The sequence below is a fragment of the Eublepharis macularius genome, chromosome 10 (genome assembly GCF_028583425.1).
Source record: "Eublepharis macularius isolate TG4126 chromosome 10, MPM_Emac_v1.0, whole genome shotgun sequence".
Lineage (NCBI taxonomy): Eukaryota > Metazoa > Chordata > Lepidosauria > Squamata > Eublepharidae > Eublepharis > Eublepharis macularius.
In genome coordinates, this window is record NC_072799.1 from 13,451,837 (window position 1) to 13,479,455 (window position 27,619).

The window sequence follows — 27,619 nt, forward strand, 5'->3', positions numbered from 1 at the left end:
TCCAGCCAGAACTAGCCTACCTTTACCTAGAGGACATGGGATGATCTTCATGTGGGACATGGGATAAAATTTGGTGTAGTAGTTAAGAGTGGCAGGACTATGACTCTAATCTGGAGAGCCGGGTTTGATTCCCCACTCCTCCGCTTGAAGCCAGCTGGGTGACCTTAGGTCAGTCACAGCTCTCTCGGAGCTCTCTCAGCCCCACCCACCTCACAGGTTGATTGTCGTGAGGTAATAATAACAAACTTTGTAAACCACTCTGAGTGTGGCATTAAGTTGTCCTGAAGGGTGGTATATAAATCAAATGTTGTTGTTGTTAGAATACAACTTATCCTGGACTGAACTACTTCAGTATATGGATGGGAAGTTTAAATGCTTCTCCATGAAATAAAGATCTCCCTCATGAAAAACTAGAATGCCAAAGGGAAGCCCAGCCAATAAATTTTCTCCTTGACATTCTAGCTCTTTTTATGCTGGGAGACTGAAAAGGAATTGCGAGGGAGCATTTGAATATGTGCCCCCCTGCAGTTTAACCTGTAGTTAAACTGGAACAGACCAGAAATGCCTGAATCACACAATTTTCCAGCATATGTATTAGTATAGTTAGCAAACTACTACCAAAAAAGTTGGTAAGATAAAAGTTTCTCATACTCCATTATCACGGCGTAAACTAAATTTTGCTGTGGCTTTGAAGAGCGAGGGAAAATCTGGGTTATAAGGATGATTCCCTTCCATTGTCTGTGGCTGTTTCCTCTTAAAATTTTTGGCAGAAGGGGTTGTGGCATAATAATAATGTTCCTGATGAAAGTTGCTCATCACTTCCAGTAGCAACATAGCACGGTCATGTTGACTATAATTTTTTGCTGAATGTGGGAGATCATGTTTTATTTTAGCTATGCGCTGGAGACACTAACATTACTCTCCACTGTCTGCTTCCACTAACTAAAAGCAAAGGTACCCCCAGTTTCTTTTCCACAGATGCACATGGTCCGATCAAATTTCAAAAGCAGATGAATTCAATCACGCAAGCCCTCTGTGTTTATGTTCCATCGCTCCATCTGCACATCGCTATTCCGTTTAAAATTATCCTGAAACGCTCTGAGCTGCTGCAGCCACCCTTGGGCCAGCGGAAGCGAATTAAGTGCATTTTCCTTCCCACTCACGCATCACTGGATCCAAGACTGTGGTTAGTTCGGGAAACCAGGATTTGACTCACATTTGCCTTGACAGATGGTGGTTTAATTTGTTTTGGCCGGGGAAAGGGCAAAGGCGGCAAGAGAGAACAAGCTGGGATGTCCCAGTTTCACACAGCATACACAACCCTAGTGAAGACTAACAACTCCCCTTCAGACCATGATCATGGTTTGACTTCCCCTTCTTAACTGCCATTACAGGAGCGGACAGTGTTCAGACAAGCACCTTAACGATAGTTCAGTTTACTTAATCATTATTGCATGTTATTTCTGAACTGACACTTTATCTCCGTCTGCATTATGTAGTCGGACAGTGCAATCCTAAACAGAGTTACTCCAGTCTAAGCCCATTAAAATCCTTCTCCATCATCTGTAGAATGGAATTAAGAGCTGCCTCTCCCTCCAAGGTTTGTTTTGAACTGGAATCAAAATGGGAAAGATCGCTGAATGCTAGCACTGATCCAGCATTGAGGGTAACAATAAGCTGTTGATTGCAAGGCATAGAAACAGATATCTATTTTGGTGGATATCTTCTCAGATTGTGACTGCTGTGCCCCAGTGGTTCAGAGTGGAAATTCTTCCTGTGGACGATGGAACTCCAAGAATTGTCACTAACTTGGGCCTGCAGTGGCTGGAGTACATGGACGGCAAGGTAGGATTTTACATTGGATTTGTTTTAAAGTCAAAGTGCTACCAGGGTGGGTCCTGCAGATCCGTTCCAATAATGGTGATGTTTCTCTACAGCACAAGCAAGACTCAGCCTCTTGCAACAGGGGGCAGCTTTTTTTGCCAGAGGAAATTGCCAGTGTTAGCAGAACAGATCCACATGCTCCAACTGATTCTTTATATATAGAGAGAGAGATGATGGATGGGTGGGTGGGTGGGTGAGTGAGTGAGTGAGTGAATGAATGAATGAATGAATGAATGAATGAACGAACAAACGAATGGGCAGGCATTTATGAAGAGGGCGCCCAACCTACATCAGAGATCTAGAACAGGAAATGTAGCAACTTGTTCAGTTCTGAGAACACCACTGTAAATCTATTTTGAAGTGGAGGGTTGCAATGGATTTGCCTATCTTAGGGCACAGCACATGCCAGAGTGACCACATGATCACGCTTGGTGTGTCTAGTTCTTATTCAGTAACCAGTGGATTGTCCATCAAGCCTGAGAGGCAAGAGTTTGGGGGACTGAGAGCCAAGCTAAAAGTAACGAATGACACTTGCCTGGCAAGTGAACTGACTCACGTGTATTCCTCCCTGTTCACTTGCCATTCACTTGCGCTCCACTTGATCAAGACACGTGAGTCTGTTCACTTGCCAGGCAAGTGTCATTCGTCACTAGTAGCTTGGCTCTTAGACTTCTGCTCCCTTCCGCAGAGCCTCTACTTTTCTTCTTGTACGGCAGCAGCTGGGACACCAAATGCTCAGGGCACTGCCCTGCCACATTGCCCCAGGCTTTGAATAGGGATGAATAACAGCCATTCACTTGTACAGAGAAAATTAGAGAGGTGCTCTTGTGGATATTATTGGAGTTGGAGTAAAACTTGCTTCTTGCCCTTTGTCACTGTAGCCATTGAGAAGCAAACCTACTCCTATGTGTACCTTTTGTATTGTCCCATTCTGAATTCTCTTTATTGGTTTTGCTATGGCGTGATGGACATTTGGGAGAACAGAACATAATGTTGGCAAGAAGTTCTTATTATTCTTTTTATTATTATTAATGTATTTATTTATAGTCCGCCTTTCTCACTGAGACCCAAAGCAGATTACACAGTGCAAGTGAAAATACAATATAATCAACAGCTAGGACACTCACTGAGCAAAATACAACAATGAACAACAGTTAGAATATTCAGTGAAAGAGATACAGTAGGGAATGGTAGCAGAGAGTTTGAAACAAGCAAACAGCCGAGGACAGAGATGAAAACTTTATGAAACAGAGCATTAACTAGTTAACATGGCATGCTTAGCAACATGGGAACTCCCTAATAGGAGCATATCTACACCAGCAGACAGTATCCAGTGGTGTAGTCTATAGACCCTGTTCCTACGAAGGCATCTCTGAGCTATTTATAGAGACAGCAGAAAACATTTATATCCAACTCTTCGAGGAGATCGTGCGGGTGTTCAAAGAATGATCCTGTCAACTGGGTGCTCCTGGAAACTGAAACAAGTGGGACACATGCAAGGATCTTTGGCGTATGCACAAGTGCTCCATGTTTGGACTGGAGGTGCTGAAAAGCAGCAAATTAGGAGCTTTGGGTACGAGTCAGCCCCTCTGCACAAAATTTGGAAGGATGGTCTCTGTGCTTATTTAAAAAGAGCTGAAGTTTTGGATTGAAGGATTGCAGACAAAGAAGAGATCCTCTTTGTCCAAGCCCTGGATTTGCCACCCAGGATTAAAATCTGCAGGGCAAACATATTCAGGGGACTGAAGAAGAAACTGCTCCCTCACGCTCTTGCAGTATCTGTGCTTAACACTTCCGGTCACTCTAAAACATAAGCATGCAGGGCTTTCCATGCAGCCATGGCCTCTCATCCTGATTCTCTGAGGCATGAAATGTATAAATCTCACCTTGGGGCACTGGCAAGAAAAAGTCAGGCTGAAGTAAGAATCCTCTCCAGAAAAGAGAGTTCTTGTTGTTGTTTCCAGCCGACTGAAATGATGGATGGAGCAGGTCTGTGCTCCGTGTTGCATCAGCAGCTGTGGCTAAACTAAGCCATCTATCTTAAGCTGCTGTGTGCATAGCTCACCCCCCCCCCACTCCACCCTGGCACACCACAGACAAGCACTTGGTCTGATGTCTTACTCTGTTGCTATTGGCATTCAGATTCCTAAAGTGAGAAGCTCTCCGTTGATTAATTGCAGTGATTAATCAAGTAATCCCTCCATCCCCAATTAAAACTGGCGGAATTCAAGACAGATTGTTCACTCGGAGCCATCTTGCATCGAAACGGGGCTGATGGTGTTAAGTGGCTGTTTCCTGGTAGAAATAACTAGCTCAAGGACATGGATAGCCCGAGGGATGTTTGCACACAGCCCTGCATCTTCCTCAGGCCCTGCTGTCTCCCAGGAAGGGGCCACTCTGGAAGCGGGAGGGATGCAACAAATGGCATAGGCAGAGGGAACTTGTGGCATCTCTGCACAGGAGGAGGAGGGCCTGTGGGCCTGGTTATGCTCAGAAGTCAAGCCTACAGTGTAACACTTTACCACTGGGCTATGCTCCTCAGCTCATTCGAAGCAAAACCACACCAGGACTCAAGGGATGGGGGACAACATATCTTTCACATCACATTATTCTTGTATGAACTGCAATGATCCCAGTTCATGTCTTGCTTTTGACCAGGGCTATCAAGCCCCTGGTCAGGGAAGAGAGTAAAACCATAGAGTTTCCAGTGATTCCTAGAGCTACCATCAATTCCAGGTAGCATACACACTATTCTCTTGTGACAGAAGGGTAGCTTCCTAGGTCTGAAATCTGACCAGGGAAAGAAGACAGCCCGGCCAAGGTTTGGGGTAGGGGTTGGATTCTGACCTGTTGCCAGAACAGTAAAGAGCTCTGCTATTTTTTCCTTAAAATATACATCTTATAAATATACATCTTACAAACGAATATGCAGTTTTTATGCTGAGTTCCAGCTCTGGACACCTGCAAAGCTGCTAGGCTTCATTCTCAGACCACGAAGGTTATGCCCCCGTGCCCCCCATCTCTATACCATTTGACAGTTTCCTTTAGTTGGCAGTAGCCATCATGTAGCTTTTATTCAGATGATATATATACATGCGTATAGACAAAAAGCAGGAAAAACCCCAAGCTGTTTTCTTAACTTGTTTCATACAAGGACACACTAGGCAGAATTAGAATACAAGCCCAGTTCATTTTCTTTAAGCTATATATCCTGATTAAGGACGTCTTAGTCAATTAATTATGTGTGAGTCTCGATTGATTGATTAATTTCCTAGTGAAAATTAAGTGTAAGTAACTTAGTGTAACTGATAAAATCCAAATACGTGTGCACAAGCACATAGTCATAATTTTGTAGGAAAAAAAGAATCCTTTCTTTTCAGACAACGTGAGGCTCACATTTTGTGACAGGTACCATGTCAGCACTGGAGAGACATTCCCTGCTGTGTTACTTGGAAAGAATGCCTCTTTTAAGTTGGCACCTCCTTCCTGCAGTTTATAATAAAAAACATATTCAAATTATATTATATTAAAAATAATTTACAATTGTATAAAAACAATCTGCCCAGTTAACCAGAGGCACTATTTGCCTAAATCGAGAATTTTAATCAATCCATCCACCTGATTAATTAACGAAAAATGAAGCCCTGATTTTTCAACTTTTCTAGTGTCCGATTTCCTCCCCTACCTCCCCCTTTCTGTAAAGTGTCTCCATCTCAACTTTTCTGCTTGAGCATGCTGGGAAGTTGAGTCATCAGAGGCAGGCGTCTTAAACCCTTCAGGGACAAACACAAAGATTGCAACTGAAGCCCAGCGGGATAGCCTGCTCTTGTTAAGATACAGCTGTAGCTTAGGATTTTCCAGGTTTTGAGCCCAAATGCAGGAATTCGTGATAGCATCTATGTGGGGGTTAAACTAAATATGCTGAGAAGATCCATATGTCCTCCCATTCATATATAAAGTGTGGGGGGAGTGGTTGGGTACAGGAGAGGAGTGAAGTAGGGTTGCCACCAGCCTCCAGGCAGTAGCTGGAGATGTGGAATTACAACTGATCTCCAAGCAACAGAGACCAGTTCCACTGGAGAAAATGGCTGCTCTGAAGGGTGAACTCTATGGCATCATACCTCACTGAGCCCCCCCCCCCGTCTCCAAACTCTGCCTTCTCCAGGCTCCACCCCCCAAATCTCCAGAGATTTCACAAACTGGACCTGGTAACCCTAGAGTGAATCCTTATCCCATCCCATATTACCTTATCACTCTTGATTGTTTGAAGCATTTTATTCTACTTCCAATATCAGATCAGGCTGGAAGAAGAAGTCATAAACCATCGGGGTGCTGCAGTGTAAGGGGGGGGGGTGACATGGGATTTCACTCCTCTTTCCCATGACCTTTATTTTGTGGTTAAACCCCATCCCCAGCTTTACATAGGGATGAACAGATTGTGAATAAGTACGCGTTTCACTTCCTTTGCCGTCTTGTCTTCGATGCAGCCGAAGAACCTGATTACCAAGAAAGAGCTGTTGACTGTGGATCCTGATACTGAAGACAAACTGTTGATCTACGAGATCACAACAGGACCCGAACATGGTTACATAGAGAAGAAGCTGCAGCCAGGAACACCTGTGACTTCATTCTCACAAGGTAGGGAAGCAAAGCTGAAGCGCATTTGCCGTGATTGATGCAAAAGATGCATTCGTGCATCTTTTCAGTCTACTTCGTTTTTTTCCTTGACAATGGGAGTAGCACACACTTGAAGTTATATTAAGATTGCCTCACCCACTAGAGTCTCCCATGTCCATTGTCTCCGTTCTACAACAAAACAGTCTGAACAGCAGACTGGGATATAAACTCAGACTTCTGACCTTCCTAGGTAGGGACTGAAATCTTTGTCTTTGTTGCCTATTCATTAATCAGATGGTTCTTTTAAAACAAAGAAAACTCAAGTTGGCCTAGAAATCATGGAGCAGTCAGGGCTGTTTCATTGTTGTGGCAGCAGCTCTTGATTTCTTCTAACACTTGGTGTGAATTCGAGGCCAGACTAAGGTTGCCAACTCAAAGTTGGAAAATTCCTGGAGATCTGTGGAGTGAAGCCTGGAGAAACCTGGAGAAAGTGGGTTTTGGGGAGGGAAAAGACGTTGGCATGGCATAAGTCCATAGAGTCCACCCCCCAAAGTAGCCATTTTCTCCAGGTGAACTGATCTATGTGGCCTGGAGACCAGTTGTATTTCTGGGAGATCTCCAGCCACTACCTGGAGGCTGGCAACCCTGGGCCAGACCCACTAACATTTGTATTCAGAAACTGTGAGTCTCTCTGCATGAGACATCTGCTGACATGTGAAGAACAGGTGTTGGGAGATGCAATGTTAGTTGGGAAGGGTGGTTTAAAAAGACAGCTGGCAGCAGGACAAAGGCTTGACTATACACTGTAGATGTGTGGCTGTGAAATGCCAGCAGGGAAACTTCAGCCCATTAAAACCTCTCCAGGTCCAAGCCTGGCTCTGGAAGGCAGCTCCAGCCCATTTCCATTCCTCGCTGCCCTCTGGTTGCGATCCCACACAGTTTTAGACAGGAGAGGTGAAATTGACAGAGCCTTCAGGGGGGTGAAGATGAAATTAACAAACCCTCTGAGGAGTGATCTCCACCTGGGTCAAATCCACATTCACCCATTACCCGCATGTTTATCGGATATCTTCCGTTTGCTTCCAATCCGCGATTTTTTCCTCTTTGTTCACATTCCTGCTTCCAATCCGTCTTTCTTGCGCGTCCCTCCGGTCACACGGCCGCTCGAAAACCGCTTTTTTGGGCGGGACCTTTTTTCCCCGCCCATTTTTTTTATTTTTTTGAGCGCACTTTTCTGTTATTTCGATCTTGCCTTATAAAGAAACATCATTGAAGATAATGATGCCTCTCTTTCCCCCACTGACAGCACTGATGGCTCTCTCCCGTTTCTTTTTTGGAAATTTGGAAGCATGTGGGAAGCTTTCGTGGGCATTTCCTATTCAGGACAGTTCAGTGCCTGAATTTTACTGAAGTTTCATAATTTCGATATTACAGTAATATAAAATAAAAAACATAAAAAACAGTTAAAAAGGAAGTTTCGCGAGTCCGTTCTGAGGATGCATTCACCCTAAAATGATTTTTCAAACTACCAGATTTGATTCAGAAACAGCATAATCAATAAATCCAATGCTATGAAGTCAAAAACAGTCTTTTGCAGACTACGGAGCACTTGCAAGTTGAATCAGCCAATAGGAACTCTCGGAACGGCCGGAGAGACAGGAAGGGGGGTGGTTTTTAAAAAAAACGCATAAATTGCGCATTGGCCCGTTCACGGCCACCGTGAAACTCCCGTTGAAAACCTGTGACCACATATTCGGGAGAAATGCAAATGAAATGCGTCTGTTTAATGAGGTAATGTGACCGGCACTCGGGATTGCGTGGGGAATGCGGGGAACATGCGACTTAGAATGAGTAATGTGGATTCGACCCTGCTCTGTCTTTTAAACCTATGGTTCCTGGCTAACATTGCATCTCCCTACACTTGATAAACACCTGCTGAGGCATCTCATGTAGAGAGACTCTGAGTCTACAAAGCTCTTATGCACTGGGGAAATTGTTCCATAATTTCTGGAATAGTTCACTGAAGAGTCTCTTCCTAACAGAGGAAGTGAACCTGGGACTGATCCAGTATGTGTTGCATGAGGAGAAGATTCAAGAGACAGAGGACAGTTTTCATTTCCTGGTAAAGGACAGCAAACCCAGCGTGGTCACCGGCAATGTCTTCCATATACAGTGGTCTCTTATCAGTTTTCAGCATACCAGGTAAGCAACTCAAGCAGCAATGGCTTTCAGCCAGTGTTCCCTGGTGCTGAACACTGTCAGTCAATGCGCGTTGTATGCTAAAGATACTGTATGTGGCTATTGGCTGAGCTGTGAAGCCACAGAATGTTGACAAACTGCTGACATGAAATGCTGACAGACGGGGCAGGTTCCATGAGAGAAGTGAAAAGGCACTTTGAAGGGAAGAGAAACTTCAGCAGAATCTAGCAACAGCTTGATCTGAAAGCGGGGAATGGAGGCCAAGCGTGCTAGGAAGACTGGGAAGTTGAGTGGGAAGAAGGCCTAGGAGATCAGTAAGATAAAAAATAGGGAGGCCAGATTCAATGAGATGAGAAATAGGGAAAGACGTTTGGAGGATGCTTAAATACCTGAGGGAAAGGATAGCGGAGGCGGCTAAGTGGAAGAAAAGAAGGATGAAAAGGTAGGACGGGTGAGGAAAAACATACACAGGGCCTTTGGAGAGAAAAAGCTTGTGTTGTTAGCAGGAAGAGGGGAAAGAGACAATTGAGCAGGCAGGGAGGATTAGGACGCAGAGAGAAGAGTGTTATGTTCATTGAAGAAAGCAGAACAGAGGAAGTACTGGGGGAAGGCTGAAAGAAGGGGTCTGGAAGAATAGTCATTACAGGGGAAAGAAGGCAGAGGTTGGGAAAAGAAGAGTCTGAGGAGAAAATCCCACGCGTGCATAAGGCAAAGAGCTGTGAATGTGCTGTTGGTGGGAAAGCGACTTCCATGTGCTAATTTGAACCAACTAGCCTAACAACTGACCACCAGTTTCGTCAGAGATTATTTATATAACTCATGATGGGTCATTAAGGAACTGCAGTCAGTGGGACAAGTTATTTATTTAGATTAGCATTGTTCGTTTTCTGCGAAGATGTTTTTCTTTTTCATGTTCTTTTCTAAGGGGCTGATAGTATAGTGTGATAGTATAAAGTCTGAATTTGCTAAACCTAGGAACAATCTAGTTAAGCGCATGTGAGGACCATGGAAATAACTGGGACACCAGGGCCGTTTTTCCACACTCCTTACCTGCCTGTGGAACATTGCGCGAAAGACCCGGAAGACACTGTCTTCTCGTGTGAAATCGTACCAGGAAGACACTGTTATCTGGGAGTTTTGCACAATTTCACACAAAACTCCCAGATAACAGCATCTTCCTGGTGCGATTTCACACAAAACTCCTGGATAACAGCGTCTTTCTGGCGCGATTTCGCACAAGAAGAGGTTGTCTTCTGTGTCTTTCGCATGATGTTCCGCAGGCAGGTAAGACGTGTGGAAACGGCCCAGTTCACAACTGAGGGACTCATTCTCACCGGTTTCAGTAGGCTCCACTGCTTTAGATTGCGCCTTATCTGTGACTCAAAGATACCTCATTTTGTCTCTGTTTCCAGCTACAACGTCAGTGAAAAGGCGGGCTCTGTCAGCGTAACTGTGAAGAGGACTGGCAACCTCAAACAATATGCTATTGTCCTCTGCCGTACGGAGCAGGGAACTGCCACATCCAGCTCCGGCTTACAGCCAGGAGAACAGGACTACGTAGAGCATGCGGGCCAGGTGGGTTCAGAAAATATATGGTGCGCTTCATAGGAGGCTGAGGGAAGATAGCCGAATGGTTGGGATAAGCGAGAAGGGGTTTTGTGGCCGGAATCCCTGACATTAATCTATTAAAATTGCTAGAGCAGGGGTTCTTAATGGGAGGTCCAAGGGGTCTGGGGATAGATGTCAGGGAATCTGTGTACTTGGATAGGGAAAAAAATTACATCTTTATTTTCACGAATGAAACCGATTGGATGTGCAACATGCCATGCGAGTTGCCATATCAAAGATCATCCCCCAGTTTAATGTTCTTATTCAAGCTAAGCAACAGCAGCCTTCACACTTTAAAAAATAAAATTTAACTTTAACTAGCCTATATTTTAAAAGCATTTTCTTATTTAAGATCCAGAGGAGTTAGCAGTGTTAGTTGGTAGTAGCAAAATGGCAAAGAGTCCAGTAGCACCTTTAAGACTAACCAATTTTATTGTAGCATAAGCTTTTGAGAGCCACAGCTCTCTTCGTCAGATGCATCTGACGAAGAGAACTGTGGTTCTCGAAAGCTTATGCTACAGTAAAGTTGGTTAGTCTTAAAGGCGGTACTGGACTCTTTGTCATTTTTCTTATTTAAGGCGTTAATAAAGAAGCACATATTTACGATATGACAAATTTGGGTTTTTTAAAATATTTTGAGAACTGGCTTTCAATATAATGGGTTTCCTTTGTAATCCTATGTATTTTATTTTATGCCTTTAAAAACATTGTTCTGAGAAGGGGTCCATAGGCTTTACCAGACTGCCAAAGGGGTCCATGTCACAAAAAAGGTTAAGAACCCCTGCACTGTAGAGGATGTCAGGAGCTGTCACTCAAAGCTGGCAACTCAGATTTAGGGCTGTTGCTGCATAGGCCAGGACAGCTATAGCTACATTCAGATTTAGGAGCATCTTCTTCAAGGCAGGGTCCCTACAGTCACTTGCAGGAGCTGAGCGCTTGAGCCAGAGTTGCTGAATTTCTGACTTGAGGCTCAGGCAGGTGTTTCGAGTGAAGCAGTTAGAAAGCAGTGTTTGGTTGATCAGATAGGGCCAAGGCCTAGCATTCTAGTAGAATAGGTGTGTCCAATTCAGACATTTCTTGCTGCCAATCAATCCTGGGAATTGATGGTGCATGTTTGTGTTCCTTTCCGTGTCTGAAAAGTGCTCTGTGATCTGAATGCCCAGACCCAGATAGCACACCAGCATAGCTCACGATCCAGAGTCCCTGACACTCCATTAATTTGCTTTATGTCTCAGGGCACATATGTCTCAATTGGAGGTAGGTTGAGGTAGGACTATGGTAAAGGTTAAAGAGGTTTGTTAGGTTTGGGGCAGGTGTGAGTCAACCCAAGCAGCGCTGTGGTGCTCACCATTCTTGAATAATGCCTCACTGTCCTGGAGATGGTACAAAATAAGAGTGCTGTCTCCAGGTCTGGAGCTGGCAAAATGATATGACCTGGCGCATGCTACTTCCGAAAGGCCTGCTTATACTCTATATGCAGGCAGCACAAAAATCCTACTACTGCCACCACCACCACCATACAGGTACAGTTCGACGAAGGGGAAGACACCAAATCCTGCACCATTGCTATCAATGATGATGATGTCTTCGAAAACACGGAGAGCTTCACAGTGGAGCTGAGTATGCCAGCCTATGCCTTGCTTGGAAGGATCACTGCAGCCAAAGTTTTCATCAGCGATACAGAAGACGAACCCACCATACAGTTCGACAAGAAAGTCTACCACATCAGCGAGAGCGCTGGCATCCTCTCTGCTCCCATTGAAAGGAAAGGTTTGTTGTATGAGAGCTCCCAGCAAGCAAATCAGGTGGTCCCTTTGCCCAGGGCTTTTTTTCTGGGGAAAGAGGTGGTGGAACTCAGTGGGTTGCCCTTGGAGAAAATGGTCACATGGCTGGTGGCCCCGCCCCCTGATCTCCAGACAGAGGGGAGTTGAGATTGCCCTCCGTGCGGGTGGCATGGAACTCCGTGGCATGGAGGTTCCGGAACTCCGTTCCCCTGCGTTCCTGCTGGAAAAAAGCCCTGCTTTTGCCCATCTGCACAGTGGGCTATCAAATTCTGTCCCAGGCCCTGTTCACACAAACAGTTATTTAGTCTATTGGTCCACACCGGGTGGGTTGAGATCCACTGTTGGGGCATACGCCCCACAGCCAGCATCAGTAGCTTCATGTTTGTTTGTTTAATGTTCTTTTTAAAGAGAAAGAAAGAAAGAGAGATGCAAAGGAGAACAGAGTTATTTTTATCTTAAATGATCAGGAAGAAAAAGATCTTTTGGTTAAGTGCAGCTCCATGCAAGACAATCTTCTTTTGCTCTTCCAGCTAAAGGATTTCAGGCAGCTGGCCTCAGCAGGATGTCTGTCTGAAGTCATGGGAAACTTCTGCCTGTCAGAGTAGACCAACATGGGAGTATCTCATTCAGTAGAATCCTATTTAGTACATTTTTATTCCACCCTTCCTGCAGGAAGCTCAGGACAGCATATATGTTCTCCATACCTCACTTTTTCTCACAGCAACCCTGTGAGGTAGGTTAGGCTGGGAAAGAATGAATGGCCCAAGAATGAATGGCCCCAATTTGGGGACAGGGTGGAATTTGAACCCTGGGGGACGGACTCCAAGAGTTTAGTCTGACATAGTCAACATTGCACCACACTGACTCTCAAGAAGGGGTCTTTCAGAGAAGACCCTGTTAGCCCAAACGGGCCCCACCCACTCCTGGCCCAATTAAGGAGAAGGCAGGTGGAGCAGAAGGAGTACAGAAAGTCTTTATTGCAATAAAGGGAGAAACAAGTTCTTAACACAAAGGAAGTTACCTCAGGTTCCTCCCAGAAAACAAAGCTCCTGCCCCTTTTATACTGAAGGCAGCCTATTCCATATATCAGGGGTGGGCAAATTGCAGCCCGTGGGCCACATGCGGCCCGCTACACAGTTTTTTGTGGCCTGCCAAGACAGTCAGAAAAATCCACCTTGAACCGAGATATAGATATGAAATTAGCGCAATAAATAAATTGAATAAAACTACCACTATTTTATTTAATTTATATTTATTGATTTGTATGATACAATTTATACCTTTTCTGAAATGCAAAGTTAATTAATGAATGCAATCATTTTAAAAGGTGCAGCCCTCCGCTAACCTCCGCTCCCACAAAGTGGCCCCCGAGCCAAAACAATTGCCCACCCCTGCCATATATGGTAATCCAAGCGAATTGGCCTATTTCAGTGCTGCAGTATGACGTTCAAGGCACAAGTGTGTCTAAAGAGTTAAACAAGGCCATTTCCAGATGGCTTACCGGCCCCCGGAACATTGCGCCATGTTGCGGGGAAAACGCGAAATACCGCGTTTTCTCGCGTGAGTTTTGCGCGACGTTGCGTTTCCCCCGCAACGTGGTGCGACGTTCCGGGGGCCGGTAAGCCGTCTGGAAACGGCCCTAGTTAAGTTGATCACATGTCCTCTGGCTCTGCCTATGATCAATCAGTAGACTCCTTTAGGAGCACTAAGCCAGACTAGGCCCAACGTCAGGTATGTGCCATCAGCCCCTTGTACTGCAGCTCCTTTGTTCATTATGTCACAGGAGACTCCAGCAGCATCGTGTCTGCAATTTGCTACACAGTCCCCAAAAGCGCTAAAGGCAGCAGCGTGCAGGCGCTGGAGTCTGGTTCGGACTTTAAGTCCAGAGGAATGTCCAATGAGAACCGTGTTGTGCTGGGGCCTGGTGTAACGATGACAACCTGTGATGTGAAACTGATTGATGACAGCGTGTACGAAGAGGAGGAAGAATTTGAAATCGCTCTTGCCGATGCATCGGAGAATGCGCGCATCGGGAGCATTGCATCAGCCAAGGTTATGATCAGCGGGCCCAACGATGCCTCAACAGTGTCCCTTGGAAATGCTACTTTTACTGTCAGCGAGGATGCAGGTAACATGTTGGAATTCTTTCCCTCTTGAGTATTTTTAAAGTCACCTTTGCTAAGTGCGTAACATCACAGTTATGCAAAAGACGATGCCAAATGCTTGTGCATGTGTGTGTTCCTTTTTGTAGGGATTATTGAAATCCCAGTGACCAGGCATGGACCTGACCTCTCCACCCCCACCTCTGTGTGGTGTGCCACTCGGACATCAGATCCACCTTCCGCTACACCAGGAATCGATTACATTCCCAGTTCAAAGAAAGTGGACTTCCGCCCAGGCAGAACCGAAGAGGTATTAAGCTGAGTGTCTTGCTTTCCCAGAATTGTTGGCCTTCTGGGCCTAACTAAAGTTCTGTGCGATTATCCTCTACTGTGCTTGTTAAAACAAAAAGCAACTTCAGCAGGCCGCCAGACCGAGCCGGGGAAAGTGTGGGTGGAAAGAAACCGCTGAACCCATCTCCCTCCAGGCACAGAATTTGGTACGGAATTTAGCATCTGAAGAATCTCCATTTCACTTTGATAAGAAGCAACTTCCCGGCCTTTCATGTAGTGCAAATAGCAGACTTGACAGGGTGTACCCAAAGGCTGGGGGGATCTCAGGAGGGGATTCCCAGTAGACCGTCTCACAGATAGCGCTTTCCTCCTCCCCGTAACCAGCAGAAACAGATGGCATTATGCAAAAGAAGCAAGTGCGTGCCCATTTTCCCCAATGATCATTGACACTGATGGTAGATTTATGCAGACTGCATCTGAGTTACGAATGGATGACGACTCAGTGCTCTAAAAATAAAAGAATGAGCCGGTCTGAAATGTATCTCTGGATTTTTGTAACGCAGGGTGGGAGAGGCTGTGGTTCAGGGCTAGAGCATCTTCTTGGCATGTGGAAGGTCCCAGGTTTAATCCCCGGCATCTCCATTTAAAGGATGTGGTACCAGGTAACATGAAAGATCTCTGCCCAAGACTCTGGAGAGCCACTGCCAGTTTCAGTAGACAGTACTGACCTTGATGGACCAAAGGTCTGATACAGTATTAGACAACGTCATACGTTCAACAGATAAGTTATACAGGTTCGGTGTAGAATTTTAAGGGTTTTTTCTCCCTTTTCAGTGTATACCCTATACCTGGCCTTTTCTTTAATTATTCAAAGCATCCGATCCCCAAAATTCACCACTTGGCATTTCCATAGCTCCATGAAACTGTGCATAGTGTAAACGTAACACGCAGCGAAATTAATCCTCAATTGTGTGCCCCAAGAGGGGATGGAGCATTCCTTGAAAAATTAATCCTCTGTGTTGCAATCACAGCGTTCTCCATAGAGCAGGGGTGGGTAGTATGCAGCAATGTTCCCTTCCCCTCTTCTGCTAATATAATGGCAGGGACATCGTCACAGCCCAGACCAGGATAGCCCAGGCAGGCCTAATTGGATGGGAGACCTCCAAAGAAGACCAGGGTCACTATATGGAGGCAGGCAATGGCAAACCACCTCTGTTCATTTCTTGCCCCGGGGGTGGCCGGGGGTGGCCATAAATCAGCTCTGACTTGAAGGCACTTTCCACCATCACCACCACATCATCATGAAGGGAAGCACTAAGGACCCACCACTGCCCCTGGGTGCAGCCTGCACTATAGCTGACAATGGCAGGGGTCTCCCGGAAGTGTTTCCTTAAAAAGCACAGTTACATTGCAGAGCTCTGGCTATCAGGGCGAAAGACCCCTTTCTCCTGCAAGATTCTGGGTTGTAATATTAACTGGCCTCCAGCTGCAAGTGGGATCCCTTTCTCTTGTTCTGGGAAGACAAATAAAGACATGTAAACCTTTTAATATATAAAAATGAAGCATGCCAGTGCCCCCGTTTGTAATCTAGAATAAAAATTAGACCCTAGTTTGAAAAATTTGGTACCGAATATTCCCGTGTTCCAAGGTGAGGACTTCACTGGCACAGCCTCTGCTTTGCAAACAGAAGGTCCCAGGTTCAAACCCTATCATCTTTAATTAATTAAGAGATTCTTCCTTGCCTGAAACCACAGAGGGCTACTGCTGTTTGGAGTAAGCAAATTGAGCTAGGACCATGGAGTCCGGATAAGGTGGCTTCATATGGTCGTCAGTCCCATAGCTCAGTGTTAGAATACCAGCTTTCCGTGCGTGTTTCCAGTGAAGAAAGCTACTGTAGTAGGTACTGGGGAAGCATCTTTGCCTGTCTGAGTCTCTGCTAGTCAGAGTAAACAATGCCGAGTTTGATGGAGCTGTGGTCTGGTGCATTTGCTTATGTCCAGACATCAGAGAAATCTAACGAACTGAACAGTTTTAGCTGTTCACTGATTCGTCTCTGGAACGAGCAAGATGCCCCCTCATGGCGTGTGCTCCTGTTTCGAAAGGCATTGCTGTTTATAGACCTAGGAGGGCTTAGAATTGTTCTCTCGGCTCAGCTGCACAGTCGAAAAGTTTTATCTGTATTGAGAAGACCAGTCCTTTTGTATTCTTTTTGATTCTATTAGTACTGCACTTTGACCATCCTGGATGACGCTCAGTACCCAGTGATTGAAGGGGTGGAAACATTCGTGGTCTATTTAAGCTCGCCGCAGGGAGCGGAACTGGCCAAACCTTTCCAAGCCGTGGTAGCCATTAATGACGCCTTCCAAGATGGTAAGATGATCAGTGAAACCATCTCTAAATGCCGCTCAGATGCCTTCGCTCATGGCACATTCTTGCCCGCTAAAGGAGGCAAGTCCCTTGAAATCCCTGCTGCCTGATCATGCGCATTGGAACATGAGCAGTAACCACCATTGCTCACTACATAAAGAGTAATAATTTTGACATGCAATTTGTGATGGCTTGCAAATGCTTCCTTCCACGGGCAGGAAGCCAACACACACAGTGAATTCAAGCATAGGAACTGGTCTTAATATCAACACTTGCGAATGCCATCCATTCTGGAGGTTCACACAGAGCTCTTGGACAAGGTCTTCTAAGGCAGCCTGCCGGAACTCAACTTGCCACTGAGAAATTTTGCTTAAAAGGAGGAAGTGGGCGGAAGCCACCAATTATATAGGGCTTGTATATATCTAATGCCCTGGGTAGCCCAGGAGAGCCTGATCTCATCAGATCTCAGAAGCTAAGCAGGGTCAGCCTCGGTTAGTAATTGGATGGGAGACCTCCAAGGAAGACCAGAGTTGCAGAGGCAGGCAATGGAAAACCCATCTCTGTTAGTCTCTTGCCATGAAAACTCTGCTAGAAACATAATTTTTAGTTTACTGGTGGAATGTAACTCCAGTTTCAGGTTGTTGATAGCTGGCTTACACACACACACAAATGCACATGCCTACCTATAATATTGGAATGACTGTTGGTTTGTAATTTTCTCTGTTAAGAGTGAGTTGGTTCAAAACAAAAAGAAAAAATGATTTGATTATGCGATTTGGAAATGTATGGCATTTTAAATTTCTTTCTTTTTGCAATAAAAATTATTTTAAACACACACACACACAAACTCTGCCAGGGGTCGCCATAAGTCAACTATGACTTGAGGGCAGGATTTCGTTTTTTTCATATATATTTATGATAGTACATAAAATAAATGCAGCATTACCAATAACATGTATGAAGTAAAATAGATGGGACCTCATATCACTTCATCCTGTGGGGTCTGAAAGCTGCAGCACACCCATTTGGCCCTCTGTAGAGCAACAGAGAAGGGCAGCAGCTCCCTTACTTTGTAACCTGCCTGGGTCTCGGTGGGAAAACAAAGAGCCTCTCTTCCTTAAAACAGAAGCCTCCATTGCTATTTCTGAAACATATTAGTCTGGGTTTGTAGAAACAAGCTAAACAGTTTACCAGAGTGGCTTTTAATTTTTTGGCAGAATTCTGTCAAGGGACTTGGTTGGTTTGTTGCTTGTGAGCAGGGCTCATTTCGAGAGGGAACGCGCAGGAACGCAGTTCCGGCAGTTCCCCAAAGAGGTCACATGTCAGGTGGCCCCGCCCACCTGACTCTCAGCCATTTTGGGCCTGTTTCAGCCTGGATTGGGGCCGAAACGGCCCGGATCAGGCCCTGATAGGTGGTAGATCACTCTCCTGCTCAGCAGCGGCCCGATCCTGACCATTTTGGGCCCCTTTTCAGCCATTTTCAGCCCCTTTTTGTCATTTTGGGCCCAATTTCAGCCCTGAATGGCCAGGATTGGGTCCAAAACAGCCAGGATAGGAGATGTCAGGGGGTGTGACATATGCAAATCAGTTTTGCTAATGACACACTTCCAATGATGTTAAGGGGCGTGACATATGCTAATGAGTTCCTCCAGCTCTTTTTTGATGAAATGAGCCCTGCTAGTGAGAGCTGTGTGGTATAATGCTTAGAGTGTTGGACTAGGATATTGGAGATCTGGATTAAAATCCCAGTCTGGCCATGGAAGCTTACTGGGTGATTTGGGGCCCATCACTGTCTCTCGGCCTAACCCTACTTTGGAGGGTTTGTGTGAGGACAAAATAGACAGAGGAGCCTGGTCTGTGTTCCTGAAAGAAGGGTGGGATAAAAATTATAGGTAGAACTAAGCTTCTCATGTTCCTCTTCTGCTGCAGAAACTCTAGTCCTGTCGTATTTTTTAGCATGTCACAGACCTGTTTAGAGTTTAACTCTAATAAGTGTTGCCTGAGGCTGAACCAGTTTGGTGTAGTGGTTAAGACTGTCTGGAGAACTGGGTTTGATTCCCTGCTCCTCTGCTTGAAGCCAGCTGGGTGACCTTCGGTCAGTCACAGCTCTCTCAGAGCTCTCTCAGCCCCACCCACCTCACAGGGTGTCTGTTGTGGGGAGAGGAGGAGAAGGTGATTGAAAGCTGCTCCGAGACTCCTTCGGGTAGTGAAGGGCAGGGTATAAAACCAACTATTCCTCTTCTTCCTTCTTCAGTACCAAGTATGCAGTTTAATAAAGATCGGTTCCCGGCCAAAGAAAAGGATGGAATCTTGCACATTCCTATCATGCGTACTGGAGACCTGAGCTATGAGTCCTCCGTCAGGTGTTATACCCAGAGTCAAACGGCAAAAGTCACGGAGGACTTTGAGGAAAGGCGAAATGCTGAAGAGTCGCGTATCACTTTTCTGAAAGGAGAGAAGGTAAGGGAGCCCTTTCTTTTGCTTGTGACATTGAAGTATTATTGTATCTCCTACGGAGATGTACTGCACGCATCTGAGGAAGTGAGGTCTGACTCATGAAAGCTTGTGTTAGAATATATTCTGTTAGCGTTTAAAGTGCCACTGGATGTCAGTTTTATTTTTCCTGCAACCAGCTGCCCCTCTGGAATTATTGTCAGGGAAATAGTTGTCTAGGAGGTCTTGGCAGAATGGAGCTTCTTCCTTGCTTTTCTGTTTTCTGCCCCACTGCAAATGGGCCACCCTCCATCGTCTGACTTTTCTTCCCACCAGTTCCTTACTGTTAATACTCATTTATTTCCTCTGTTGCATTGGAGCTATATAGAAAAATAATGCAATGATTTATTAATTTATTTATTTATTCAATTTATATACCGCCCATCCCCAGGGGCTCTGGGCGGTGAACAGTTAAAATCGATAAAAACAAAAACTAAAATCAGTATACAAATAATAAAACAAATTAACAAGGTGCAGTGGTGGGGAGAACCTTCCCCACCCCAAAGGTGGGAGGCCGACATGGCACCGCCCCCTTCAATCACCGAACGCCTGGCGGAACAGCTCTGTCTTACAGGCCCGGCGGAACGATAATATGTCCCGCTGGGCCCGGGTTTCCATTGACAGAGCGTTCCACCAGGCTGGGGCCAGGACTGAAAAGGCCCTGGCCCTGGTTGAAGCGAGGCGGGCTTCCTTAGGGCTGGGGACCACAAGTAAATATTTATTCGCTGATCGGAGCAATCTCCGGGGAATGTACAGGGGGAGGCGGTCCCGAAGATATGCCGGTCCCAACCCACTCAGGGCTTTAAAGGTAAGAACCAACACTAATGTAATGATGCACTCAATAAAAATAACAATGCGTTGCTAATACACAAAAACCACCAGTTTCGGAACCCTGGGTTTAATTTTTGGCACGATGAACCTTGAGGCGGTAAACCTATCTCTGGGGTGTACCTCTGCAGAGTGTAGAAACCATTCCCTACACATACAGATCTAGCATGGCGGGGAGATGGCTAGGCTAGAATCCATCTCTCAATTGCTAGTTTTCCATGTGGACTGAACCTTTTGGGATATATAACGAGGTGCTTATATACCGCTCTTCTGGGCAGATTAGTTTCACACACCGAGCCGTGAACAAAGTCAGTGTTATCATTATACAGCTGGGGAGCAGGGGCTGAGAGGAGTGGCTCACACAAGGCCACCTGGTAGTAGTGGGATTCAAACCAGCAGAGTGCTGATTCGCTGCTCAGCTACTTAAGCACTATGCTGTACCATAGTCATGTGTGCCCTTTCTGCTGTCTGAAGTGGTACAGCTCAGACACAAATTTATCACCTCTGTGAAAATTAAGCCCTGACGACCTTCTAGCACCTTCTAATGTGATGTTTCTTTGATCATGACCTTTGGTTTAGATCTAATTGATCAAGTCAGAGATAAACTCTCCATCTTCTGACCCTGATCCCTGTTGACACTGTAATTCCAAGTTGCAAAGAATCGTTCAGATAAATTGGGCCAGTTGATTTTTAGACCTTAACCAGTGACTTCCTTGGATCTAGGTGAAGAACTGCACTATCTATATTAATGACGACTCTGCGTTTGAACCAGAGGAGAAGTTTCAGATATATCTAAGCAACGCTCTTGGAAACCACTGGAGTGGAGCTACCATTGGGAAGAACAATATGGCTGTTGTCGTAATCGCCAATGATGAAGATGGTAAGAGGAAATGGTCTACATTTAAGGATAACTGCATGGCTGCTTTGTGACAATCAACAGGGAAGAAAACGGCAGCAGTGCTACTGGGGTGCTTTGTCTTTGTTAAGGCAGGAAGGTAGTTGTGGTTCAGGAACTTGCAGGCCGATAAGAACGTGGTAAGAACCCTGGTGGATCAGATGAAATATCCATCGGATTTAACATCTGCTTTCAAACCATGGCAGCCAAGTGCTTCCAAGAAGACCACAAGCAAGATATGAAGACAAAAAACCAAAATGTCCCAAACTGGTGTTCAGAGGTAGATTGACTTTGTACATGGAGGTTTTATTTATAATGGCTAATAGGTATCCATAGGCCTGTCTTCTGAGAATTGGTTTACTCCCCTTTTAAATCCCTCTAAGCTGGTAGTAATCAAGTGAAAGTAGTCTTGAATCTACTACTAATCCATTTCAATACATCACCAAGTTCTAGTGTTACAGGACAGGGAGAAAACATTCTTCTGTCCCTTCCCCTCTACCATGTCCTCTCTTAGTTATCCTTTTTTCTAAATGCCCCAAATCTTTTCATCTTGGACTTTTGGGCATTAATTTAAAAGCTGCTGTACAGCAAGCAAACGCTGCAGCTGTTCTGGATTCTGAATTTTCTTTTTCTTTTTTTCTTTTGTTGCTACTATTTTTCACTTTTGAAAATAAATCCACGCTATTAATTTCACTTGTGCATGTCCGGAAATGAACAAAACTGGTAATTGTCAGGCCTTCTCGGGTCTCCTCTTTCCATTTTTCTAGCACCCACCATCGAATTTGAAGAAACTGCCTACCAGATCCGTGAACCTCCAGGGCCAGAGGGTGTGGCTTTCCTAAACGTCAAGGTGATCCGAAGAGGGGACCAGAACAGGACCTCGAAGGTCCGCTGCAGCACTCGAGATGGCTCAGCTCAGTCAGGGATTGATTACTACCCGAAAAGTCGAGTCCTGAAGTTTAGCCCTGGTAAAGCATACATGTATTTATTTTATTAATGGTAGATCTTTACAAGCGGAGGCTGCAAGGACTTGAGGGGGGACTCATTTCCCTCCCCCTGCTCTTTCCCTTTCCTGAAAACTGCTATATCTGCTCCACTCTCCCTGCTTCCTTCTCTCCTTAACACCCACCAGCCAACCTACCTTTATCTTTCCCCTGTTTTCAGCTTTCTCTCCCCTCCCACTGGCAGTCTCTCCTGCTGCTGAGCCAGGCTAGGCCCAGCTGTGTAGTTGCATGGTGCCAATCACTGGGCTGGGCTCCGTTGTACAGTTGGGAACCCGCAAAGACTTGCACGGATACCTCTTTTTCCCCTTATATTCCCTTCCCCACACTGTTTCCTCTTTCCCTCTTCCTGGCAACTTTGTACCCTCACTATTCTCTCTTTTCTGCTCTCCTTTCTACCCACCAACAAACCTACATTTTATCTCCCCTTCCCCCGTATTCAGCTATATTTATCCTTTATTTACTTCATTTATAAGAGCCCCATGGCACAGAGCGGTAAGCTGCAATACTGCAGCCCAAGCTCTGCTCACAACCTGAGTTCGATCCTGGCGGAAGCCGGGTTCACATAGCCGACTCAAGGTTGACTCAGCCTTCAATCCTTCCAAGGTTGGTAAAATGAGTACCCAGTTTCCTGGGGGTAAAGTGTAGATGACTGGGGAAGACAATGGCAAACCACCCCCTAACAAAAGTCTGCCAAGAAAACGTCGTGATGCAACTTCCCCCATGGGTCAGGAATGACTCAGTGCTTGCACAGTGCTTGCACCTTTACCTTTACCTACTTCATTTATATCCCTCCTGTAATGGACAAAAGATTTCTCCCTCTTTTCTTCCCATTCAGCATGGTCCAATTGAATAGTTGGATGGTATGCTGAAATGAGAAAAACACCCTCAGTTTAACAGTTCACAACAATGGGGAAAAAAGAGTTGGGGTTTGGAGGGAAACGGGATTTAAGTTATCCCAACCAGGCAGGAAATCCTGTAGGGACTGTAGTATATGATTAATTCCCAAGTTCATCTTCTGAGTCCCTGAAGACCATAATGGGCTTCTGAAGGTAAAAATCCCATTGATGTTAGTGGGAAGGCTTAACATTTGCTTAAATTCCCCTTATTGATTCCTGTGCATCAAAATTGTTTAATGATGGCCAAATCATGTCCATTTCCCCCCTATCACTTGGTTCTCTGTCTTATCTACTCCTGTTGAAGATTTCCTATGTCTCTGCCTAACTCCCATTTCTACCCTAGCCATGCTGGCTCCTTGGCCATTAGCTTCTTTGCCTCCCCATCTTTATGGTTGAGCTGTAGTACACGCCTCCTTTTCTCCCTAAACCCTTCAGGAATGGTTTTTGCCAGCTCTTTTCCCAATGAGAACCAGGGCTTGTTTTCTGGGAAAAGAGGTGGTGGAACTCAGTGGGTTGCCCTCAGAGAAAATGGTCACATGGATGGTGGCCCCGCCCCCTGATTTCCTGACAGAGGGGAGTTGAGATTGCCCTCTGCACCGCTGGAGCAGTGCAGAGGGCAATCTGAACTCCCCTCTGTCTGGAGATCAGGGGGCGGGGCCACCAGCCCATGTGACCATTTTCAAGAGGTTCCAGAACTCCGTTCCACTGCGTTCCAGCTGAAAAAAAGCCCTGATGAGAACAAAGACCTTGCATGAAATCTCACCCTCTTCACTTCACAATTGTGCAACCAAACAGGACTAGGAGTTATATTTTGGATCATAGATTTTTGTTAAAAAGAGACAGGCACCATTAATCCTCACACAGCATCTGTTAGTAAATCTGCCAAATGATCCATCAGATGGTGTGCTGTATACAACAGCTCCTTAGCCAAGTCATTAGAGCCAAGGGGGGGAGGTTAAGGAAAAAACGGTGTAGTTCTGTGCTGTTTTATGACAGTGATTTAGTCGGTCTGACCTCAGCATCGCTTTATGGAAGCATTTAAAGCCCCATCAAAAGATACGTTGCGGCAGCCTGTCTCAGCCCTCTTTCATTTCCTTTCTTGCAGGGGTGGATCACATCATGTTTAAGGTAGAAATCATGTCCAATGAAGACAGGGAATGGCACGAGTCCTTTTCACTGGTGCTGGGACCCGATGATCCCATCGAGGCAGTCCTGGGGGAGATCACCACGACCATCGTGACCATTCTGGACCAGGAAGCAGCTGGAAGCCTCATTTTACCAGCACCTCCTGTTGTAAGTGACTTAACCAGAATGAGCAACCAGCTTTCATGTTACTTCTTCAAAAAGGAGGCAGACAAAATCGAGAGGGTGCAGAGGAGAGCGACGAGGATGATCAGGGGTCTGGAGACTGAGCCCTACGAGGAAAGGCTGAGGGCCTTGGGAATGTTTAGTTCAGAGAAGAGGAGATTGAGGAGGGACATGATTGCTCTCTTTAAATATTTGAAAGGCTGTCATTTGGAGGAGGGCAAGGAGCTGTTCCAGTTGGCAGCAGTGGGTAGGACGCGAAGCAATGGGCTAAAACTACATGCACAAAGGTACCGGCTGGACATTAGGAAAAACCTTTTCACAGTCAGAGTAGTTCTAAGGTGGAATCAGCTGCCTAGGGAGGTGGTGAGCTCCCCTTCACTGGCAGTTTTCAAGAAGAGACTGGATGAATATTTGCCAGGGATGCTTTAGGCTGATCCTGCATTGGGCAGGGGGTTGGACTAGAAGGTCTGTATGGCCCCTTCCAACTCTGTGATTCTGTGATTCTTGATGTGACAAAGTCAGCCTCAGGCCAGTTCTGTAATGAGGGAGCTAGCGTGTCAGTCTTAAGATCTGAGAGACCCAAGTTTGAATCCTTGCTCTGCCATGGCACTTTGGTGGGTGACCTTGGGCCAGACACACTCTCTGCCTAAGTTAGGTTAGCTTGAGAGAGTGTGACTGGCTCAAGGTTACCCAGCGAGCTTCCATGGCAGAATGAGGACTCGAACTTGGATCTCCCGGATCCTAATCCGATACTCTAACCACTACATCACATTGGATCTCACAATCTTGAGCTACCACTGATCAACCCCAAGGCCTGATTTTTTTTTCACCATACTTTGTATGCCAGCGTTTCATACAAGTTGACATTTACCGAGTCCTAGAGTTTGCCTCACTTTGGAAAAAACACCATCTGCTGCACGTCAAGGTATATTGAAAAGAAATACTGTGCAGAACAGAAAAGAAATACAGCATAGAACAGATGTGGTATTCATTGATTAATCAAGCCACAGAATAAAAAAGTCTCAACAGTCAAAATACAGTAGAAGCAAATTCATCCAGACATAATAGAACTTTTTAACTTCCAAGTGAACTTTAGGAGTTGCCTCAGTTAACAGCCTTCTGAAATAAAAGGGCTTTGCATGCCTTCCTAAATCAATGTTGATGCCCTCCAGCAGGAACAAATACAAATGCTTTAATAGTTTAGCCGTGGGTAATAGTGGGTAGCCGTGTCAGTCTGAAGTAGAACAGCAGGATTTGGGTCCAGTGGCCCCTTAGAGACCAGCAAGATTTTCAGAGTGTAAGCTTTTGAGAGTCAGAGCTCCCTTCTTCAGACAAAAGACTGCTCTGAAAGCATACACTCTGAAAATTTTGTTAGTCTCCAAGGTGCCACTGGACTCAAATAATGCTGTTCAAACGTTTTAACAGAAAATGGTTAAATTTCTAGTAGATGAGATATTTATGTTTCCAAAGGATAAGACCACTACCTTCTTGCTCAGAATTCTGTGGTGCTTATAAAGGCTCCTAGGCCAGTAGGGGAATAATATTGTACTCTGGGCAACTAGAATCCAGATAGTCAGATTGTGCACTGCAATTCTCTTGTATAGATGATGCAGCTTTAGGGCTACCAGTGATGAGTCTTGCTGCACCGAGAACCTTCACAGGTCCCTTTTCTCGAGTCCCAGATGGTGTGTTGTGATCCTATAGGTGGTTACCCTGTCTGAATATGACCACGTAGAAGAAGACACCAAAGAAAGTGCTAAGAAGTCTCCCTCTCCAGGCTACCCACTGATCTGCGTGACCCCTTGTGACCCTCACTTCCCCAAGTACTCTGTTATGAAGGAGCGTTGCAATGAGGCTGGGATCAACCAATCCTCCATACAATTCAGTTGGGAGGTTGCCACCCCCACTGATGGAAACGGAGCCCGATCCCCCTTCGAAACAATTACAGACAACACGCCGTTCACCAGTGTCAACCACATGGTACGTGTAAGGTGTAAGAGGTGAGCTACACATAGCTAGCAGAGTTAAATGGTTTGATCTCTGCTGGTCTTCAGAATGCAGAGGGGTGTGCATGTATAAATATATAAAATCTTCCTTGCATATAAAAATATTAGCATGTTAAAGAGAACAAATGGAAACAAGTGATGCTACATTCTTCATATCTCCAGCTATTACCCAAACAGGAGTTCTCCTTAACTGGTTGGGAGAATTAGCATTAAGGAGGCAAGCGAGAGGTGGCAATTAGGAATCTCCACCAATGTTTATGGGGATTATTCCCTTAGAGAACTCTCAAAAAAATCAGGCAGATGTTCAATCAGAAAGGTTTTTTTATTAAAGAGAAATAAAAAGGGCAAGAACACAAGAACACACAGCACACATACAAGACTAACTAAAAAAAGGGAAAATGGGAGAAAGCAGTTTCAGGGAGGGTGAATCTTTTTACTGAAGATTCTATGGATTGAATCTACGCTCTTGTGCATGCAAAGCACACAGTCTTTATATTAAAAAATATTCCATGTGTTTTACAGGGTATATTAAGATCAAGAAAACTGCAATCAGATCAAAAACAGTTTTCAGCAGCAGCACCACAAGACAGCCAACACCATTAAAACAATCAGTATATAAAACCAGCAGATTAAAAGCCATAATCAGCATCTGAGCGGGACTATACGGGCAGATTTTAAGACACACAAAACTATCTGTGGGAGAATCTGCATTTCATAAATTTATTATTTATTATTTGTATTGCTTGTTAGAAGATTTTAATATTGTTATTGTTGTCATGCTTGTTGGTAGATAAAAAGGGGAAAGCTTTTATAGCTAAGTAGACTATCAGTAAATGACAATTAACAGCCTTAGGTAACAGACACAGAATTTGCTTTTTCTTCATTCTCCCCAGGTGCTGGACAGCATCTATTTCAGCCGGCGATTCCATGTGCGTTGTGTAGCTAAAGCTGTGGATAAGGTCGGCCATGCAGGCACACCCCTGAGAAGCAACATAGTCACCATAGGGACGGACAGCGCCATCTGTCACACTCCGGTGGTGGCTGGGACTGCTCGGGGCTTCCAGGCACAGTCGTTCATTGCCACTTTGAAATATTTGGATGTCAAGCACAAGGAACATCCCAACAGGTAGAGAGGTCAATGGGACACAAAGTCCAGTAAAGGCATGGGCTATTGTGCTTGAGTGACATTTTTTACAGAAAACAAGAAAGAAAAGAACGATGCACACACACAGCTGGCTGCTTCTTTCTTTTGGCTGCATCCCATTGGGCATTCCTTTAGCAGAAGGCACATTCCTCTAAAAGAAGGAGCTTTTCCCAGGAGGAAAGCATCTCTGCTA

At 45.3% G+C, this 27,619-nt stretch overlaps 1 protein-coding gene across 1 annotated transcript in view; it reads left to right on the plus strand.

Annotated features, from left to right (window-relative positions):
* The window catches only part of FRAS1 (Fraser extracellular matrix complex subunit 1), a 217,964-nt gene that overhangs the window by 171,252 nt on the left and 19,093 nt on the right, over positions 1–27,619 (plus strand). Inside the window, exons 43-56 of the mRNA XM_054990228.1 lie at positions 1,732–1,845; positions 6,372–6,522; positions 8,544–8,703; positions 10,113–10,275; positions 11,832–12,078; positions 13,876–14,220; positions 14,344–14,504; positions 16,708–16,855; positions 19,107–19,312; positions 20,897–21,053; positions 21,836–22,036; positions 24,074–24,261; positions 25,981–26,256; positions 27,176–27,408. Of these exons, the coding sequence (XP_054846203.1) occupies positions 1,732–1,845; positions 6,372–6,522; positions 8,544–8,703; positions 10,113–10,275; positions 11,832–12,078; positions 13,876–14,220; positions 14,344–14,504; positions 16,708–16,855; positions 19,107–19,312; positions 20,897–21,053; positions 21,836–22,036; positions 24,074–24,261; positions 25,981–26,256; positions 27,176–27,408 (2,750 nt within the window). The remainder of the gene's footprint in view (positions 1–1,731; positions 1,846–6,371; positions 6,523–8,543; positions 8,704–10,112; positions 10,276–11,831; positions 12,079–13,875; positions 14,221–14,343; positions 14,505–16,707; positions 16,856–19,106; positions 19,313–20,896; positions 21,054–21,835; positions 22,037–24,073; positions 24,262–25,980; positions 26,257–27,175; positions 27,409–27,619) is intronic.